The sequence below is a fragment of the Ranitomeya variabilis genome, chromosome 5 (genome assembly GCF_051348905.1).
Source record: "Ranitomeya variabilis isolate aRanVar5 chromosome 5, aRanVar5.hap1, whole genome shotgun sequence".
In the NCBI taxonomy this organism is placed as follows: Eukaryota; Metazoa; Chordata; class Amphibia; order Anura; family Dendrobatidae; genus Ranitomeya; species Ranitomeya variabilis.
The window spans coordinates 474,489,441-474,510,949 of record NC_135236.1 but is presented as its reverse complement, the minus strand read 5'-3'; the positions used below and the strand labels follow the sequence as shown (position 1 = coordinate 474,510,949).

The window sequence follows — 21,509 nt, the reverse complement described above, 5'->3', positions numbered from 1 at the left end:
AGTTCAAATTACCCCCCTTTCGCCCCAATCAAAATAAAACAAACAAAAAAAATCAAACATACACATATTTGGTATCACCGCATTCAGAATCGCCCAATCTATCAATACAAAAATGGATTAACCCGATCGCTAAACAGCATAGCGAGAAAAAAAATCCAAACGCCAAAATTACCTTTTTTTGGTCGCCGCGACATTGCATTAAAATGCAATAACAGCCCGACCCCAGATCATGAAAAATGGAGACGCTACCGGTATCGGAATATTGCACAATTTTTTTTTTAGCACACTTTGGAATTTTTTTTTTTGCCATTTAGATTAAAGAGAACCTAGACATGTTTGGTGTCTATGAACTCATAATGACCTGGAGAATCATAATGGCAGTTATAATAAGTTTTAGCATTTAGTAAACCTAGCATAAAAGCCAAACAAAAAAACAGTGTGAGATTGCACTTTTTTTTGCAATTTCATCGCACTTGGAATTTTTTTCCCGTTTTCTGTTACACGACACGGTAAAAGCAATGGTATCGTTCAAAAGTACAACTCGTCCCGCAAAAAAAAAGCCCTCACATGGCCATATTGATGGAAAAATATGGCTCTGGAAAGAAGGGGAGAGAAAAACAGAAATAAAAAAATGAAAAAAGCTCCGCGGTTTAAGGGGTTAAGCTTTGTCTCTATCCACCCCATATTTTTATACAGCTTTATTCTTTTTTTTTAAACTTAAGTACAATTACTCTCTGTTGTAAACCTAAAATTTACCTACAGTATAAAATCTGTGGCCCATCTTGAGTTAAATACCAATTCCAATGACCAAACACTTACTTGCATGGGCTACTTTCTGTCAACACTTTGAATTACTAAAAGGAATCCATATATTAAAAGAAGTTAATCAGTATTATTGTAAAATACATATTTTTTTAAGATAGCATCAGATTAATCAAAGTGATACATGAAAAATGATACATGTGGTGCAATTCTCTATTTATGTTTCTTTTCTTTTCCTTAAAGGGGTTGTTTATTACCCTAATTCTGTTGCTGCTTTTGCCATAATTGTATAAGGATAAAGCCCCTACAGATTGACATAGACCTTTTATGTCAGTTTCATATTGTTTTATGCCTTGCTGTTTCACTTTCTGTGCCTGGACATCAGCTCTGCTGTCACAGAATATTCCTTTGCTCCCTTTTGATTACACTTACCAGCATTCCTTGTGCTGGGCTGCAAGCCAGCAGAGAGCACAGCTCCTGTCACTTCTCCCACAGCTTTACTCGTAGTATTAACACAATCTCATGTACAGGACACTGTTACAGTGAATAGAAGTAATGCATAAAACATCAGAAGAGCAGCCCTTGTAATAAAGATTATCCTTTACTCCTCCTCAATGATGGACAAGTGGATGGATGAACGTGCAGAAAGATGTATTAATGTTTGTATACAATAGAGAGAATACAGCAAGGTATATATACATTACACAAGGTATAGAAAAAGGTATGTGTACATATACAGTACAGACCAAAGGTTTGGACACACCTTCTCATTTAAAGATTGTTTTGTATTTTCATGACTATGAAAATTGTAAATTCAGACTAAATGCATCAAAACTATGAATTAACACATGTGGAATTATATACTTAACAAAAAAGTGTGAAACAACTGAAATTATGTCTTATATTCTAGGTTCTTCAAAGTAGCCACCTTTTGCTTTGATGACTGCTTTCCACACTCTTGGCATTCTTTTGATGAGCTTCAAGATATAGTCACCGGCAATGGTCTCCCAACAATCTTGAAGGAGTTCCCAGAGATGCTTAGCACTTGTTGGCCCTTTTGCCTTCACTCTGCGGTCCAGCTCACCCCAAACCATCTCGATTGAGTTCAGGTCTGGTGTATGTGGAGGCCAGGTCACCTGGCATAGTGCCCCATCACTCTCCTTCTTCGACAAATAGCCATTACACAGCCTGGAGGCGTGCTTGGGGTCATTGTCCTGTTGAAAAATAAATCATGGTCCAACTAAACGCAAACCGGATGTAATAGCATGCTGCTGCAAGATGCTGTGGCAGCCATGCTGGTTCAGTATGCCTTCAATTTTGAATAAATCCCCAACAGTGTCACCAGCAAAGCACCCCCACACCATCACACCTCCTCCTCCATGCTTCACGGTGGGAACCAGGCATGTAGAGTCCATCCGTTCACCTTTTCTGCGTCGCACAAAGACACGGTGGTTGGAACCAAAGATCTCAAATTTGGACTCATCAGACCAAAGCACAGATTTCCACTGGTCTAATGTCCATTCCTTGTGTTCTTTAGCCCAAACAAGTCTCTTCTGCTTGCTGCCTGTCATTAGAAGTGGTTTGCTTGCAGCTATTTTACCATGAAGGCCTGCTGCACAAAGTCTCCTCTTAACAGTTGTTGTAGAGATGTGTCTGCTGCTAGAACTCTTTGTGGCATTGACCTGGTCTCTAATCTGAGCTGCTGTTAACCTGCGATTTCTGAGGCTGGTGACTCAGATAAACTTATCCTCAGAAGCAGAGGTGACTCTTGGTCTTCCTTTCCTGGAGCGGTCCTCATGTGAGCCAGTTTCTTTGTAGCGCTTGATGGTTTTTGCAACTGCATTTGGGGACACTTTCAAAGTTTTCCCAATTTTTTTGACTGACTGACCTTCATTTCTTAAAGTAAAGATGGCCACTCGTTTTTCTTTACTTAGCTACTTTTTTCTTGCCATAATACAAATTCTAACAATCTATTCAGTAGGACTAATAGCTGTGTATCTATCAGACTTCTGCACAAGACAACTGATGTGTTGTGAATTTGCTTTTTGCTCCCTCTAGTGGTTACTAGTTTTTTGACTCTGGTTTTTCTGTCATTCCTTTTATCCGCACCTGGGTCGTTAGTTAGGGGTGTTGCTATATAAGCTCCCTGGACCTTCAGTTCAATGCCTGGCAACGTAGTTATCAGAGCTAGTCTGCTGTGCTCTTGTCTACTGATCCTGGTTCCAGTTATATCAGCTAAGTCTGCCTTTTGCTTTTTGCTATTTGTTTTGGTTTTGTATTTTTGTCCAGCTTGTTCCAAATCTATATCCTGACCTTTGCTGGAAGCTCTAGGGGGCTGGTGTTCTCCCCCCGGACCGTTAGACGGTTCGGGGGTTCTTGAATTTCCAGTGTGGATTTTGATAGGGTTTTTGTTGACCATATAAGTTACCTTTCTTTATTCTGCTATCAGTAAGCGGGCCTCTCTGTGCTAAACCTGGTTCATTTCTGTGTTTGTCATTTCCTCTTACCTAACCGTCATTATTTGTGGGGGGCTTCTATCCAGCTTTGGGGTCCCCTTCTCTGGAGGCAAGAAAGGTCTTTGTTTTCCTCTACTAGGGGTAGCTAGATTCTCCGGCTGGCGCGTGTCATCTAGAATCAACGTAGGAATGATCCCCGGCTACTTCTAGTGTTGGCGTTAGGAGTAGATATATGGTCAACCCAGTTACCACTGCCCTATGAGCTGGATTTTTGTATTCTGCAGACTTCCACGTTCCTCTGAGACCCTCGCCATTGGGGTCATAACAGTTTGCCAGGCCAGTATTAAATGTTTAATGCATTGCAGAAGAGGGATTATAAGAAAGAAGATTCTGAGTTTTTTTTTTCTTTTTCCCCTTTACCTCAGAGTGGCTATGCTTGCTGCAGACATGAATGTCCAGACCTTGATTACAAGTGTGGACCAGCTGGCTACTCGTGTGCAGGGCATACAAGACTATGTTATCAGAAATCCTAGGTCAGAACCTAAAATACCGATTCCTGAACTGTTTTCCGGAGACAGGTTTAAGTTTAGGAATTTCGTGAATAATTGTAAATTGTTTTTGTCCCTGAGACCCTGTTCATCTGGAGATTCTGCTCAGCAAGTAAAGATTGTTATTTCGTTCTTACGGGGCGACCCTCAGGATTGGGCTTTTTCGCTGGCGCCAGGAGATCCGGCATTGGCTGATCTTGATGCGTTTTTTCTGGCGCTCGGTTTACTTTATGAGGAACCCAATCTTGAGATTCAGGCAGAAAAGGCCTTGCTGGCTATGTCTCAGGGGCAGGACGAGGCTGAAGTGTATTGCCAAAAATTTCGGAAATGGTCCGTGCTGACACATTGGAACGAGTGTGCACTGGCCGCTAATTTTAGAAATGGCCTTTCTGAAGCCATTAAGAATGTTATGGTGGTTTTTCCCATTCCCACAGGTCTGAATGATACTATGGCACTGGCTATTCAAATTGACCGGCGGTTGCGGGAGCGCAAAACCGCAAATTCCCTCATGGTGTTGTCTGAACAGACACCTAATTCGGTGCAATGTGATAGAAAAACCGCAAATTCCCTCATGGTGTTGTCTGAACAGACACCTGATTTAATGCAATGTGATAGAATCCTGGCTAGAAATGAGCGGAAAATTCATAGACGCCGGAATGGCTTGTGCTACTACTGTGGTGATTCTACACATGTTATCTCAGCATGCTCTAAACGTATAGCTAAGGTTTTTAGTCCTGTCACCGTTGGTAATTTGCAACCTAAATTTATTCTGTCTGTAACTTTGATTTGCTCACTGTCATCTTATCCTGTCATGGCGTTTGTAGATTCAGGTGCTGCCCTGAGTCTCATGGATCTTTCATTTGCTAAGCGCTGTGGTTTTACTCTTGAACCATTAGAAAATCCTATTCCTCTTAGGGGTATTGATGCTACACCATTGGCAGCAAATAAACCGCAGTATTGGACACAGGTTACCATGTGCATGACTCCTGAACACCGCGAGGTGATACGTTTCCTGGTTTTACATAAAATGCATGATTTGGTTGTTTTAGGGCTGCCATGGTTACAGACCCATAATCCAGTCCTGGACTGGAAGGCTATGTCAGTCTCAAGTTGGGGCTGTCGTGGTATTCATGGGGATTCCCTGCCTGTGTCTATTGCTTCTTCTACGCCTTCGGAAGTTCCGGAGTATTTGTCTGATTATCAGGATGTCTTCAGTGAGTCTGAGTCCAGTGCACTGCCTCCTCATAGGGACTGTGACTGTGCTATAGATTTGATCCCAGGCAGTAAATTTCCTAAGGGAAGACTGTTTAATCTGTCGGTACCTGAACATACCGCTATGCGTTCATATATCAAGGAGTCTCTGGAGAAAGGACATATTCGTCCGTCTTCTTCCCCTCTTGGTGCGGGATTCTTTTTTGTGGCAAAAAAGGACGGATCTTTGAGACCTTGTATTGATTATCGGCTTTTAAATAAGATCACTGTCAAATTTCAGTATCCTTTACCGCTGTTGTCTGACTTGTTTGCCCGGATTAAGGGTGCCAAGTGGTTCACCAAGATAGACCTTCGTGGTGCGTACAACCTTGTGCGCATTAAGCAAGGTGATGAATGGAAAACCGCATTCAATACGCCCGAAGGTCATTTTGAGTACTTGGTGATGCCTTTTGGGCTCTCCAATGCGCCTTCAGTTTTTCAGTCCTTTATGCATGACATTTTCCGGAAGTATCTGGATAAATTTTTGATTGTTTATCTGGATGATATTTTGGTTTTTTCTGATAATTGGGATTCGCATGTGGAGCAGGTCAGGTTGGTCTTTAAAATTTTGCGTGAAAATTCTTTGTTTGTCAAGGGCTCAAAGTGTCTCTTTGGTGTTCAGAAGGTTCCCTTTTTGGGGTTCATTTTTTCCCCTTCTGCTGTGGAGATGGACCCAGTCAAGGTCCGAGCTATTCTTGATTGGACTCAGCCCTCGTCAGTTAAGAGTCTTCAGAAGTTCTTGGGCTTCGCTAACTTCTACCGTCGTTTTATCGCTAATTTTTCTAGCATTGTGAAACCTTTGACGGATATGACCAAGAAGGGCTCCGATGTAGCTAACTGGGCTCCTGCTGCCGTGGAGGCTTTCCAGGAGTTGAAACGCCGGTTTACTTCGGCGCCTGTTTTGTGCCAGCCTGACGTCTCACTTCCCTTTCAGGTTGAGGTGGATGCTTCGGAGATTGGGGCAGGGGCCATTTTGTCGCAGAGAGGCCCTGGTTGCTCTGTTATGAAACCTTGTGCCTTTTTCTCTAGGAAATTTTCGCCTGCCGAGCGAAATTATGATGTGGGCAATCGGGAGTTGTTGGCCATGAAATGGGCATTTGAGGAGTGGCGTCATTGGCTCGAGGGTGCTAAGCATCGTGTGGTGGTCTTGACTGATCACAAAAATCTGATGTATCTCGAGTCTGCTAAACGCCTTAATCCGAGACAGGCCCGCTGGTCATTGTTTTTCTCCCGCTTTGATTTTGTTGTTTCGTATTTACCAGGTTCAAAGAATGTGAAGGCCGATGCTCTTTCTAGGAGCTTTGTGCCTGATGCTCCTGGAGTCGCTGATCCTGTTGGTATTCTTAAAGATGGAGTTATCTTGTCAGCTATTTCTCCGGATCTGCGACGTGTGTTGCAGAGATTTCAGGCTGATAGGCCTGAGTCTTGTCCACCTGACAGACTGTTTGTCCCGGATAAGTGGACCAGCAGAGTCATTTCCGAGGTTCATTCCTCGGTGTTGGCAGGTCACCCGGGAATTTTTGGCACCAGAGATCTGGTGGCCAGGTCCTTTTGGTGGCCTTCCTTGTCAAGGGATGTGCGGTCATTTGTGCAGTCCTGTGGGACTTGTGCTCGAGCTAAGCCTTGCTGTTCTCGTGCCAGCGGTTTGCTCTTGCCCTTGCCTGTCCCGAAGAGACCTTGGACACATATCTCCATGGATTTCATTTCTGATCTTCCGCTATCTCAGGGCATGTCCGTTATCTGGGTGATATGTGATCGCTTCTCCAAGATGGTCCATTTGGTTCCTTTGCCTAAGCTGCCTTCCTCTTCCGATCTGGTTCCTGTGTTTTTCCAGAACGTGGTTCGTTTGCACGGCATCCCTGAGAATATTGTGTCAGACAGAGGATCCCAGTTCGTTTCCAGGTTCTGGCGATCCTTTTGTAGTAGGATGGGCATTGATTTGTCGTTTTCGTCTGCTTTTCATCCTCAGACTAATGGACAGACGGAGCGAACCAATCAGACTTTGGAGGCTTATTTGAGGTGTTTTGTCTCTGCTGATCAGGACGATTGGGTGACATTCTTGCCGTTGGCTGAGTTTGCCCTTAATAATCGGGCTAGTTCCGCCACCTTGGTTTCGCCTTTTTTCTGCAACTCTGGTTTCCATCCTCGCTTTTCTTCGGGTCATGTGGAGCCTTCTGACTGTCCTGGGGTGGATTCTGTGGTGGATAGGTTGCAGCAGATCTGGAATCATGTGGTGGACAACTTGAAGTTGTCACAGGAGAAGGCTCAGCGCTTTGCCAACCGCCGCCGCGGTGTGGGTCCCCGACTACGCGTTGGGGATTTGGTATGGCTTTCTTCCCGCTTTGTTCCTATGAAGGTCTCCTCTCCCAAATTTAAACCTCGTTTTATTGGGCCTTACAAGATATTGGAAATCCTTAATCCTGTATCTTTTCGTCTGGATCTTCCTGTGTCGTTTGCTATTCACAATGTATTTCATAGGTCTTTGTTGCGGTGGTACATTGTGCCTGTAGTTCCTTCTGCTGAGCCTCCTGCTCCGGTGTTGGTTGAGGGCGAGTTGGAGTACGTGGTGGAGAAGATCTTGGATTCTCGCCTCTCCAGGCGGAGGCTTCAGTACCTGGTCAAGTGGAAGGGCTATGGTCAGGAGGATAATTCCTGGGTGGTCGCCTCTGATGTTCATGCGGCCGATTTAGTTCGTGCCTTTCATGCCGCTCATCCTGATCGCCCTGGTGGTCGTGGTGAGGGTTCGGTGACCCCTCACTAAGGGGGGGGTACTGTTGTGAATTTGCTTTTTGCTCCCTCTAGTGGTTACTAGTTTTTTGACTCTGGTTTTTCTGTCATTCCTTTTATCCGCACCTGGGTCGTTAGTTAGGGGTGTTGCTATATAAGCTCCCTGGACCTTCAGTTCAATGCCTGGCAACGTAGTTATCAGAGCTAGTCTGCTGTGCTCTTGTCTACTGATCCTGGTTCCAGTTATATCAGCTAAGTCTGCCTTTTGCTTTTTGCTATTTGTTTTGGTTTTGTATTTTTGTCCAGCTTGTTCCAAATCTATATCCTGACCTTTGCTGGAAGCTCTAGGGGGCTGGTGTTCTCCCCCCGGACCGTTAGACGGTTCGGGGGTTCTTGAATTTCCAGTGTGGATTTTGATAGGGTTTTTGTTGACCATATAAGTTACCTTTCTTTATTCTGCTATCAGTAAGCGGGCCTCTCTGTGCTAAACCTGGTTCATTTCTGTGTTTGTCATTTCCTCTTACCTAACCGTCATTATTTGTGGGGGGCTTCTATCCAGCTTTGGGGTCCCCTTCTCTGGAGGCAAGAAAGGTCTTTGTTTTCCTCTACTAGGGGTAGCTAGATTCTCCGGCTGGCGCGTGTCATCTAGAATCAACGTAGGAATGATCCCCGGCTACTTCTAGTGTTGGCGTTAGGAGTAGATATACAGTGCCTACAAGTAGTATTCAACCCCCTGCAGATTTAGCAGGTTTACACATTTGGAATTAACTTGGCATTGTGACATTTGGACTGTAGATCAGCCTGGAAGTGTGAAATGCACTGCAGAAAAAAGAATGTTATTTCTTTGTTTATTTATTTTTTTAAATTGTGAAAAGTCTTTTCAGAGGGTCATTTATTATTCAACCCCTCAACCCACCAGAATTCTGTTTGGTTCCCCTAAAGTATTAAGAAGTAGTTCAGGCACAAAGAACAATGAGCTTCACATGTTTGGATTAATTATCTCTTTTTCCAGCCTTTTCTGACTATTTAAGACCCTCCCCAAACTTGTGAACAGCACTCATACATGGTCAACATGGGAAAGACAAAGGAGCATTCCAAGGCCATCAGAGACAAGATCATGGAGGGTCACAAGGCTGGCAAGGGGTACAAAACCCTTTCCAAGGAGTTGGGCCTACCTGTCTCCACTGTTGGGAGCATCATCCGGAAGTGGAAGGCTTATGGAACTACTGTTAGCCTTCCATGGCCTGGACAGCCTTTGAAAGTTTCCTCCCGTGCTGAGGCCAGGCTTGTCTGAAGAGTCAAGGCTAACCCAAGGACAACAAGGAAGGAGCTCCGGGAAGATCTCATGGCAGTGGGGACATTGGTTTCAGTCAATACCATAAGTAACGTACTCCACCGCAATGGTCTCCGTTCCAGACGAGCCCGTAAGGTACCTTTACTTTCAAAGCGTCATGTCAAGGCTCGTCTACAGCTTGCTCATGATCACTTGGAGGACTCTGAGACTGACTGGTTCAAGGTTCTCTGGTCTGATGAGACCAAGATCGAGATCTTTGGTGCCAACCACACACGTGACGTTTGGAGACTGGATGGCACTGCATACGACCCCAAGAATACCATCCCTACAGTCAAGCATGGTGGTGGCAGCATCATGCTGTGGGGCTGTTTCTCAGCCAAGGGGCCTGGCCATCTGGTCTGCATCCATGGGAAGATGGATAGCACGGCCTACCTGGAGATTTTGGCCAAGAACCTCCGCTCCTCCATCAAGGATCTTAAGATGGGTCGTCATTTCATCTTCCACCAAGACAATGACCCAAAGCACACAGCCAAGAAAACCAAGGCCTGGTTCAAGAGGCAAAAAATCAAGGTGTTGCAGTGGCCTAGTCAGTCTCCTGACCTTAACCCAATTGACAACTTGTGGAAGGAGCTCAAGATTAAAGTCCACATGAGACACCCAAAGAACCTAGATAACTTGGAGAAGATCTGCATGGAGGAGTGGGTCAAGATAACTCCAGAGACCTGTGCCGGCCTGATCAGGTCTTATAAAAGACGATTATTAGCTGTAATTGCAAACAAAGGTTATTCCACAAAATTTTAAACCTAGGGGTTGAATAATAATTGACCCACACTTTTATGTTTAAAATTTATAAAAATTTAACTGAGCAATAAAACTTTTTGGTTTGTAAGATTTATGCATCTGTTAATAAATCCTGCTCTTGTTTGAAGTTTGAAGGCTCTAACTTATTTGCATCTTATTAAACCTGCTAAATCTGCAGGGGGTTGAATACTACTTGTAGGCATTGTATGGTCAACCCAGTTACCACTGCCCTATGAGCTGGATTTTTGTATTCTGCAGACTTCCACGTTCCTCTGAGACCCTCGCCATTGGGGTCATAACACTGATGGTCCTATCCCCATTTATAAGGCAAGAAATCCCACTTATTAAACCTGAGAGGGCACACCTGTGAAGTGAAAACCATTCCCGGTGACTACCTCTTGAAGCTCATCAAGAAAATGCCAAGAGTGTGCAAAGCAGTCATCAAAGTAAAAGGTGGCTACTAGTGTTGAGCATTCCGATACCGCAAGTATCGGGTATCGGCCGATATTTGCTGTATCGGAATTCCGATACCGAGATCCGATACTTTTGTGATATCGGGAATCGGTATCGGGATCGATATTAATGTGTAAAATAAAGAATAAAAAAAAAATATTGATATACTCACCCTCTGACGCGCCCTGGTTGTAACCACCAGCCTCCGTTCATAAGAATGAGCGCTTGAAAGTCCTTAGATGACATCGCGGCCTGTGATTGGTCGCGGAGCGGTCACGTGACCGCAACGCGACCAATCACAAGCCGTGACGTCATTCTTATTCTTTTTCATTTTTATTCTTTATTTTACACATTAATATGGATCCCAGGGCCTGAAGGGGAGTTTCCTCTCCTTCAGACCCTGGGAACCATCAGGATACCTTCCGATACTTGGTGTCCCATTGACTTGTATTGGTATCGGGTATCGGTATCGGCGATACCGATACTTTCAAGTATCGGACGGTATCGCTCAACACTAGTGGCTACTTTGAAGAACCTAGAATATAAGACATATTTTCAGTTGTTTCACACTTTTTTGTTAAGTATATAATTCCACATATGTTAATTCATAGTTTTGATGCCTTCAGTGTGAATTTACAATCTTCATAGTCATGAAAATACAGAAAAATCTTTAAATGAGAAGGTGTGTCCAAACTTTTGGTCTGTACTGTATATATACACATTCTGCTGTACACATACGAATACAAGGAAGAGATGTGTCTGTAATAAAAATGTGTGCTTTCAGCAATAGCTGTGTGTGCAGCAGCATGCACAGGAGAAGTGGGAGCTCTGCTGAATGGAACACCACCCACCCACACAGCATGCCACGCCCACCCATCAGCTATGAGAGCACAGGACTCAGAGAAACGTGGACTTGATATAACAGGAAGTCAGGGGATTCTTAGCCAGAGATCATATGATCAGGAAACAAAATGTTTTGTCCTGATGAAGAGGTCGTGTGGGATCTTGAAACGCGCTAACCTGTAAACCTATATAATAAAATTCTGTTGATTTTATCCTGCCATCGATCTTTCATCAGCAGCCCATTGAATGACTCCTCCTTCCTGCTCTTCATGTATCCACATTTTCCGGCATATTTGCCACTACCTCTTCTAATTTTTAGACAGTGCAAACTTAGACTAGACAGTCTTAAAGTGTGCCACGTTTTTTAAAGTGATTCTTGCTGCTTGATAAATTTGGTACATCTTCAGACTATTTAGTCTAAGTTTACATTATCTCTTTGCTTACATCTTGTCAGAAATTTTATTTCAACATTTTGGTAATGCATAGAGTACCACTTTTTGGCAAGCCTCGCCCCTAATTAGACCGGGTGTCTTAATCACATACTAAATATGGTGCAAGTCATGGAAGACAGTTTTCGGCTCTGAAAATCTCCTTCACAGAATTTTAAATGATTTATGACAATTTAGTAAATCTCTCTTATTGTTTGTATTTTTATCTGCACTATCTGTACTCAGAAATAACATTTACTTGTTTTCTTTCTTATGTCCTAGGGATGAGACATCCAACAAAACTGTTAATATTGAAGATACTTCAATGGACTTTAGGGATTTTGAAAGCAATCATGAATATAGTGCATACGTCACATCCAGCACTAGATTTGGGGATGGAAATGTCAAAAGTGACGTTTTAAGATTTAAAACTCTAGAAGGAGGTATATAGTAAATGCATGCTATGTTTTATACCATGTGACAGGACCAGATCTCCCACCAGAGCTCTCATTTCCTTAAAGTTATTCATCCAAAGTTTTTATAAATAAAAAAAGCAATGATGATTCTATCTAATAAAAAAAATCATCCAATTTATATGGTGGTATGAGCGAACCCTCACAGAAAGAATTGGCTATGATCCCCACTGTTCTGTCTGTATACTCTTTTGCTTCCTCCCATGCCCTGGAGTTGTGATATGATATGACCATATCCCTGCACTGTCAGACACAGCCATTACACAGTACACAGCAGGGGCACAATAATAAGATTATCTCAGCACAGAAACATTTGTTTTTAACACATTCAATTGTGGAACTTATTATAAGTCCAAGATATATTAATTAAAATAATCTTTGTTCTTGGGAAAACCCCCTTAAGGCACTCTATAAATGTCACCTGCTCCCTGCTCCACCAGTTGCTAGGTACTAGCCTAATCATTTTTGAGCTAGCCTAGCCTGGGATCTCAAGAGCATAATTACTGGTTTTACACAAGCATATTGAGGCTTATAAATGTGGATTTTAGGTTGCCCACTATTAAGTCATGTTTATGGGAAAAGAGCATATTTATGGGGAAAAAAAGCTCATTTTCTCTCTGCTCAGCTATTCTTGATCTATACCACGCTGCTGGCAGATTGAATAGTATTTCATGATGACAGGTTTCATTTCAATAAAAAGCAAATACACACGGTCAAAGGAGCGCTGAAGATCCAGGGATAAAAAATGATATACGGTACTTTGTTCCACTACACGTGTCAACGGACAACGCGTAGTGGAATAAAGTATATCATTTTTATCCGTGAATCTTCAGCACTCCTTTGACCCCATGTATTTGCTTTTTTTTCACTATTTCCCTCATCTGAGGGTACACGGCTGGAGCAACAGCAGATCCACCATCCCAATCAACCAACCATTGCTTCGGGCCGATTTACAGCACTCCCTCGAGACCGCTATATCATTCTTCTTTATAGGTTTCATGTAAAGGATCAGCCCTGTTAGGCCCTAAGAGCTGTCCTATATTAATCTCAGTTAAGTTATGCTTTAAAAGGAACCTGTCAAATGAAAAGATGCTATTAACCTGCAAATATAAGCTTAATCGGCAGCCTAATAGGGATGTGAAACTGCCCGGCTCCCGCACGTTGCAGAATGCTGCGGGAGAAAATGAACTTTATTCCACGGGGCAGCGTTTGGATTTCAGTCACAGGTGTGGTGACGTTGCGGATTAAAAATTCCCAAAATGGTAGCCAACTCTTTTAAGTAAACTCCATAAATATAAGGATATTATAGCCTCCATTTAGTTATATTTTTAGTTTAGCTTTACACTGGGTATTTCCTCTTTATCTTCTAGTATTTTTTCTAGAATTCATATTAACATTGTTAAATTTAATATAAAGTAAACCATTCTCTCTCATAATATCAATTCGGTCAGAACCTAAAAGTTATTGAAACAGGTCTATATGCTTTAGGATTAAAATGCCCATATTTGTTTTTATTTAATGAATTGCTAGTTTTATCTGTGGTATGTATCAGTTTGCAGACTTACGGTTATTCATTCAATTTTGCAGTTCCTAGTGACCCACCAAAGAACATATCCTATAGAAATCTCACCTCTACATCTGTAAAGATTTTCTGGAATCCTCCCATTAAACCAAATGGTATCATACAATATTATACATTATATTTCAGGAATATTTCTAACACGTACATGAGGGTAAGAACATGATATTCTAACGTGCATTTCCTGCTAGCGTATAGCATTATTTGCTTATGTCTTCATAGTAATCAATGGATAATTAATAATAATACGTTGTTTTAAGATGCTGAAATATTGAATATTGAATGTTTTAAAAATGATGAACAACTCGTAGCTCTGCAAGAAACTATAATTCCCTGTGTGCACATAGCTTCAATAGTGGCCATACTTGTTATTAGAAGTTGGTTGATGGTTTGACCAACATTTATCTGGTACATGATTGTTACAGCAATGCAATAACACATATTTAGATGATATGGACAGTTACAGTTGGGTCCATAAATGTGCAATTACACTGGGCCAGTAATGGCTAATTTAATACCACAAGTGATGCTTTTTACAGATGAACAAACAGTCTCTCATTAGCCCCTTTAAAAACCCATTAGATACACATTAACCCTTTAAAGACCACAAAGATACGCATTAACGCGGCAGATGCTAAGGGGCCTTATTTCTCATCGCCGTTTGATATAGCACTCCCAGAGAACAAAAAGCTGACACCCTGGAGAACATGATCAGGGCGGGATTTTCCGGTCCATAATCACTAGATCACCGTTATTAAATGAATAACAGTGATCAAGTTAAAGAAAAAACTGTCCCCACTATTAAAATTATTTCTTTCTCTTCTGACATAATATACATGGCAGAAGGGAGAGAAAAGATGTTCCCACCATGCTCCATCCTCCAGTCTTCCGCCTCCTCCTGAAAAAAAATGTCAGGCACATGTGCAGTGCACCTGCTGAGATCTTCTGGCTAACACCTGGCAACTGCAGGAATTTTGCCTATTGGTTTAAACACTGTGATATAGACCCTACCACTGAGATCAAAAGCCAATGATTAGTATTTTATCCCTCCTACGTCATCCCCTTATTCAGATTAATTTTATTTTATTTCATTCTTTGCCATTAGGGTTGGGCTTAGGGATAGGGCTAAACTTAGGGTCAGGGTTGGGCTTATTGTTAGGGTTGGGTTTAGGGTTAGAGTTGGGGCTGAGTTTAGGGCTGGGGTTGGGTTTATGGTTTTTTGAAAAGTAAAAAAAAATAATGACATGTTAATTGCAAGTGCTGGCTACTCAAGTTTGCATCGGGGTGCTAGGGTATGCACCGAGTATCGTGGGTGCTTGAGTAATGCACTTGAGACTCAGCCCTCCATGTTTAGCAGAAATTGCCTGCCATACATGGGCAATCCTCGCATGTTTTTATTTTGCTGCCTAAAAATTTGAGCATATCAATCGAGCACCTGGGATACTCCGTGCATACCCGAGCACCCAATGCAAACTCGAGTAGCGAGCACTTGCGCTCAACACTAATGACGACATATTCATTGTGAAGACATAATATTATCAAATTCTGTGCAGTACATTTGGGTTCAAAATCCTTACTATACCCGTGGATAAAATCCTTAAGTGGTGTAATTTCAAAATTGGAGTCACTTGTGGGGGTTTCCACTGTTTAGACACATCAGGGAATTTCCAAATGTGACATGGCATCCGCAATTGATTCCAGCTATTTTTACGTTCAAAAAGTCAAAAGGTGCTACTTCCTTCCTAAGCCCTGCCGCATTCCCAAAGAGTAGGTTTCACCCACAAATGGCGTATTGGCTACTAAGGAGAAGTTTTACAAAAAATGTTGGGGTTCATTTTCTCCTGTTACCATTATGAAAGTAAAAAATTTGCTGCTTAAGTAAACTTTGTGAAAAAAAGTAAAATGTTCATTTTTTCGTTCCACATCTCATTAATTCCTTTGAAGCACCTGAAGGGTTAATAAATAGTGATAAGTGAACACTAAAATGCTCGGGTACTTGTTACTTGAATTAAGCAAATCATAATGCTCAGGTACTCGACCCAAGTAACAAGTATAATGGAAGTCAATTGGAAACTTGAGCATTTTTTCCGGCGACCATCCCCTCCAGCCTGGAGGCCTGGAGGGATCTAAAAATTGCTGAAAATGATATCAACAGCACTGAAATGGCATGGAGACAGCATAGGGATGACTCCTGGAAGCATCTCTGAATCCCAGGTCGCTGCTGGGAGCAGTGTTGTTAGAGTATTGCGCCAGTTTTATGCACTGACAATAAAACATACAAAACCACTCTTAAAATGGATTTGACAGGAAAAAATGTTGAGAAACATTTTTTTCAGGATGATGACTTGTATATAAAGAAAAATAAATAATAGAAAAAAAAAATGCTTCTCCGCTCCTTAGGCTTCGTTCACATGCAGTGTTTTTGCTGCTTTTTTGCACTTTTGAACTGATTTCAATGGTGAAAACTTCAACAGGAAATGTAGTTTAATCATTTTAATATACCATATCTGGCCATGTGCTGTTTGAGTGTAAGGGGTGTACTGGGACCATGTGATGCCCCACTCCCTTTCCTCATGTTGATATTGTATATAATTATACAGTATATCTATAATGTTTCTGATGCTGTTATGTACATATCTTTATATGTTGTGTAGATAGGGAAAGTACAGTACCTTAAGGTGGACACTAAATGGGGGTACAATAGTGTACATAGTTCACATAGGAGGAGCTAACTGTGGATAAGATGGAGGGTTTTCCTTTTCCTAGGCAGTATGAGGCCAATGTGCCCAGTCAGGGCGGTAAGCTCCTTAACGTTTCATGCAAAGAGCCCAGCCGTCCAGGGCCAGTGGGCCAGATATGCAGCAGAATAAGAACGCAGGTCGCTCCAAGATGTGGCAGCTTTCTGCATGGGCAGGTGCCCTTATGTCTGTGGTGAAACGGACAAGGGAACTCCTGAACATAGTGAAGCTGAACATCAACTCTGTGTTGATGCTGTAACTGATGTGGATGTGCTGTGATTGAAAACAGGTAAAGTTCTATGTTTAAAGTTGGAATTGGACTCTCTATTCTCTATTGTCTCTATATGTCTCTATTTGTGCAACAATGCCAGCAGCAGAACTTCAGCTGCCCAGATGGGACCCTAATGGTGCAGATGGTGTGTCCAAAGGTACACTGCAAAGGGGACATTGCATTTATGTGATGGGGACCAGGGCGAGATTGAGCAATATATGTCAGCCACGACTACAGCCCTGGCACCCCTCACATGAAATATAATCATACACATACTGTTTAATTTAGGAAGGAAGGACTCTGAAAGTCCCAATTTTTTTTCAGTGCCATTAGGCGGCCATCACTATTTGTAGAGGTTAGAGGGCTGGCAGGTGTCCCTCACTATTGTCAGAGGGCCATCAGGTGGCCCTCACTTTAGTTTTCGAGGGTCAGCAACCAGGCCTCACTAAGCATTTTTGGAGGGCAAATAGACAGTATGATTTGTATAGCCTTATATTGCTACTGCAATGTAATTTATCTGTCTGAGGTGGGCAAATTTTCTTTTTGGTATTAGTACTGTAAAGTTTGAAACTTGGAGGGCCAGCAGGCAGCCCTCATAATTTATAGAGAGTAAGCAGGTGGCCCCCACAATTGTTAGATGGTCAGCAGGTGTCTTGTAGACAGACGAGACCAAGATAGAGGTTTTTGATGAAACACATCATTCTACTGTATACTTTATATGTAATGAGGTCTACAAATAAAAGAGCATAGAAGATACAGTGAAATATGGTGTAGGTTCCAATATATTTAGGGGTTGTTTTTCTGCCTCTGGCACAGTGTAGTGCCTGTGTTCTGAAAGCTGGGTTTGCATCCAAGGTCATGGTTCTTCCAGCAGGACAATGACCCCAAACATACTTAAAGAAGCACCCAGAAATATATGGAAGCAAAGCACTCGAGAGATTATAAGTGGTAATTCCAGCTCCAGCACCGTAAAGTGTCCCACTTCTTCCTTTTACATACAGATGCTTGAGAAAAACTGTAAATGGACACATTAAATCAGTTAATTTTGACTGCTTTGATGACTCTCTGAGTATAGAACATAGTTAAAAAAAAAACACGAATCGGTCAATTAGTCCATGTAAAAAAACAGCGAAGCTTAGAATTTTTATGGCATTAATCCCTGACTAGATGCCTGTCATACACTTTACCTACTACAACACCTCACTGTAGATGAATTGCAAATAAGTAAGGTATTATTGTAGAATATAGAAGGGATTTGAACAGGCCCTGAAGGGATTTTTTTTGTACATGGCAGCAACAAATTGTGGAGGAACGCAAGTAACACTGGCAGCTTTGATGAATCTCTGAGTGCTGATCACTGTAAAAAAGCATGAATTGGTCAATGAGTCCATTGAAAAAAGGCAACAACTTAGAAATTATAAGGCAGTAATCTCTAACTAGATCCTTGTTATGCGCTATACCTAATGCAAGACCTCACCGTAAACGAAGTGCAGATAAGAGCTGTATTATTAAAACAGAATAGAATCTATTTGAATTAGCCCTGAAAAAAGCGATTAGCTTCATGTAGCAGTATCAAGGACTGTTATTTCATCAACCCTGCTGAGTGTTTCATATCTACTTAGCCTGATATGTAGGATGCCATGATCTTCTGTACTTACTGCACAAATTCTCCTGTCCCAACTATGAAATCCTATATGCAGTGTGAGAGCTCCCTATGTGACGACCACCTCATAGCCCACAACAAAGCGCTGGATGATTACTAATAAAACGCATAGGTACTTTTGGTTTCAAAACAATTTCCCTCAACTAGGTGGATCTTCAGAAAAGCATTTTTTCCCTTTACTAAGGACTGGGTCTCCTACAGCTGTGAAGCGTATACTCTAAGTGTAAGAGATGCCAAAAATTAGGAGGCACTCCAATACATTTTTGAAGAGACATAGTAGAGGGCCTCATAAAACATTTTTTCCAATTAAAAAGGAGTGCACATCTTAGATTGGTAATGAAAAACATTAACGCCTGGGCGGTATATATATATATATATATATATACACTCACCGGCCACTTTATTAGGTACACCTGTCCAACTTCTTGTTAACACTTAATTTCTAATCAGCCAATCACATGGCGGCAACTCAGTGCATTTAGGCATGTAGACATGGTCAAGACAATCTCCTGCAGTTCAAACCGAGCATCAGTATGGGGAAGAAAGGTGATTTGAGTGCCTTTGAACGTGGCATGGTTGTTGGTGCCAGAAGGGCTGGTCTGAGTATTTCAGAAACTGCTGATCTACTGGGATTTTCACGCACAACCATCTCTAGGGTTTACAGAGAATGGTCCGAAAAAGAAAAAAAATCCAGTGAGCGGCAGTTCTGTGGGCGGAAATGCCTTGTTGATGCCAGAGGTCAGAGGAGAATGGGCAGACTGGTTCGAGCTGATAGAAAGGCAACAGTGACTCAAATCGCCACCCGTTACAACCAAGGTAGGCCTAAGAGCATCTCTGAATGCACAGTGCGTCGAACTTTGAGGCAGATGGGCTACAGCAGCAGAAGACCACAGCGGGTACCACTCCTTTCAGCTAAGAACAGGAAACTGAGGCTACAATTTGTACAAGCTCATCGAAATTGGACAGTAGAAGATTGGAAAAACGTTGCTTGGTCTGATGAGTCTCGATTTCTGCTGCGACATTCGGATGGTAGGGTCAGAATTTGGCGTAAACAACATGAAAGCATGGATCCATCCTGCCTTGTATGGAGCATCTTTGGGATGTGCAGCCGACAAATCTGCGGCAACTGTGTGATGCCATCATGTCAATATGGACCAAAATCTCTGAGGAATGCTTCCAGCACCTTGTTGAATCTATGCCACGAAGAATTGAGGCAGTTCTGAAGGCAAAAGGGGGTCCAACCCGTTACTAGCATGGTGTACCTAATAAAGTGGTCGGTGAGTGTATATATATATATATATATATATATATATAAATGTCCCAGGTAGGCCACTATAAATTGTTAGTCATAAACATCCTTAAAACATTTATAGCAAGAGTAGCATGATCACTCTGTTGGTATTGTGGTGGAGGAGGAGAAGGATGACGTCACAGAACAGATGAAATCCTGAAGCATGTACTCATGTTTAGGTGGGAAGTAGTGCATGGGAATAGACCAGAAAAAAAGAGAAGCACCCCATTTCAGTTTTATGTTCCCCTGCTGTTATCTGGTGGTATACAGAAGTCTGGCCCAATCCAGCTCTTGTTCGGTTGTCCCCACCAAGAGGACAACTGTCAGGACATGTTGTCCTCCTCACCCTCTTCCTCATCCTCCCTCTCCTGCTCTTCTTCAGGCCATCCACATTGAAGAGATGGGATGAAGGTGGTGTGGGTACTACTGTCTGTAGCACAGACAACCAGCTCCTGTTGCTCCCACTCCACATTATCACCCAATACGTGTTGAGAAGATGAGATGAGGCTGGGCTGTGTATCATCAGCCAATATAGTTTCTTGCTCCATCTCAACTTACTCTGCCTGCAAAGCATCCTCTTTAATTGTGAGCTGGGACCGTTTCAGTAGACTGAGAAGCGGGATGGTAACGCTGATTACGGCATCAACGCCGCTCACCATTTTGGGTGAGTCCTTAAAGTTTTGGAGTACCGCACAGATGTCAGACATCCATGCCCACTCATCAGCTCTTATGTGAGGTGGCTGACCAGAATATCAACGGGCATGGTGTTTCTGGTATTCAACTACTGCCCTCTGCTGCTCACAAAGCCTTGCTCACATATGTAATGTTGAGTTCCAATGCGTGGTGACATCGCACATCAGTCGGTTAGCTGGAAGTTGCAAATGCTGCTGCAGCACTGCCAAGGCAACGGCAGCTGTAGCCGACTTCTGGAAAAGGACACACACTCAGCGTATTTTCACAAGTGGCTCAGGCAGATCTGGGTAGGTTTTGAGAAACTCCTGAACCTCTAAGTTGAGCAGGTGGGCCAGTCATGGTACGTGTGCAAGTATGCCAAGCTTCAGAGCTGCCACCAGGTTACAGCCATTGTCACACACAACCATGCCTGGTTATAGGTTAAGGGGCGAGAGACACAGATTTGTCTGGTCTGATAGACCTTTTAACAGCTCTGTGGCAGTGTTCAGTTTGTCACCTTAGAAGGTTAGCTTCAACAGAGATTGTTGTCACTTAGCCGAAGCAGTGCTGCAGTGCGTCCAGATTTCGACTGACATTGACATTTGTTAAATGGAGGGTGAGGAGGTTGTGCAGAAACTGTTGTAGCAGGTGGGGGCAACCCTGATTGAACCAGGGCCTGCAATCCTTGGTGTTGGTAGCACAATGTTCACCCAGTGTGCCATCAGGGAAATGCAACATCCTTGGCCACAATCACTTGTCCAGGTGTCAGTGCTTAGGGCACGGCTGGTGCTATGGGACATGTGCTTGTGTAAGATGGGGATTGCACACCAGGAGAAACAGTGCCACCTGGGGACAGGATACCGAGAGACGGCCGCCACCATGAGATTGTGAAAAGGTTCCGTCTCCAGAAGCCTAAACTACAACATTTTCAGGTCAAGCAGTCTGGAAATGTGGCCTTTATTATTGTAGCCTGTGGGCAAGTGGCTGCGTATTTACGCTTGCATTCCAAGGACTGCGGCAAATGAACGCTGCACTGGGACAAGGATGTGGACGTGGTTGCTGACAGTAGTTGCAAGTGTGCAATGACATGTGCAGGGTAGGAGTCATCTTAACCTACATCCTGGACAGGGGATTGGTGTGCATACAGAACAGAGGAAGAGGCAGAGGTGTCACCCGCAGACACTGTTTCTGGACCCTGACGTTTGACCCAAGTATTTGGGTTCTTTGTTTGCATGTTCCTGAGGATGCTGGTGGTGGTC

At 42.8% G+C, this 21,509-nt stretch overlaps 1 protein-coding gene across 1 annotated transcript in view; it reads left to right on the top strand.

The window, feature by feature from the left end:
- The window catches only part of PTPRQ (protein tyrosine phosphatase receptor type Q), a 677,639-nt gene that overhangs the window by 370,384 nt on the left and 285,746 nt on the right, over window positions 1-21,509 (top strand). The window contains exons 26-27 of the mRNA XM_077265498.1: window positions 11,846-12,006; window positions 13,624-13,769. Of these exons, the coding sequence (XP_077121613.1) occupies window positions 11,846-12,006; window positions 13,624-13,769 (307 nt within the window). The remainder of the gene's footprint in view (window positions 1-11,845; window positions 12,007-13,623; window positions 13,770-21,509) is intronic.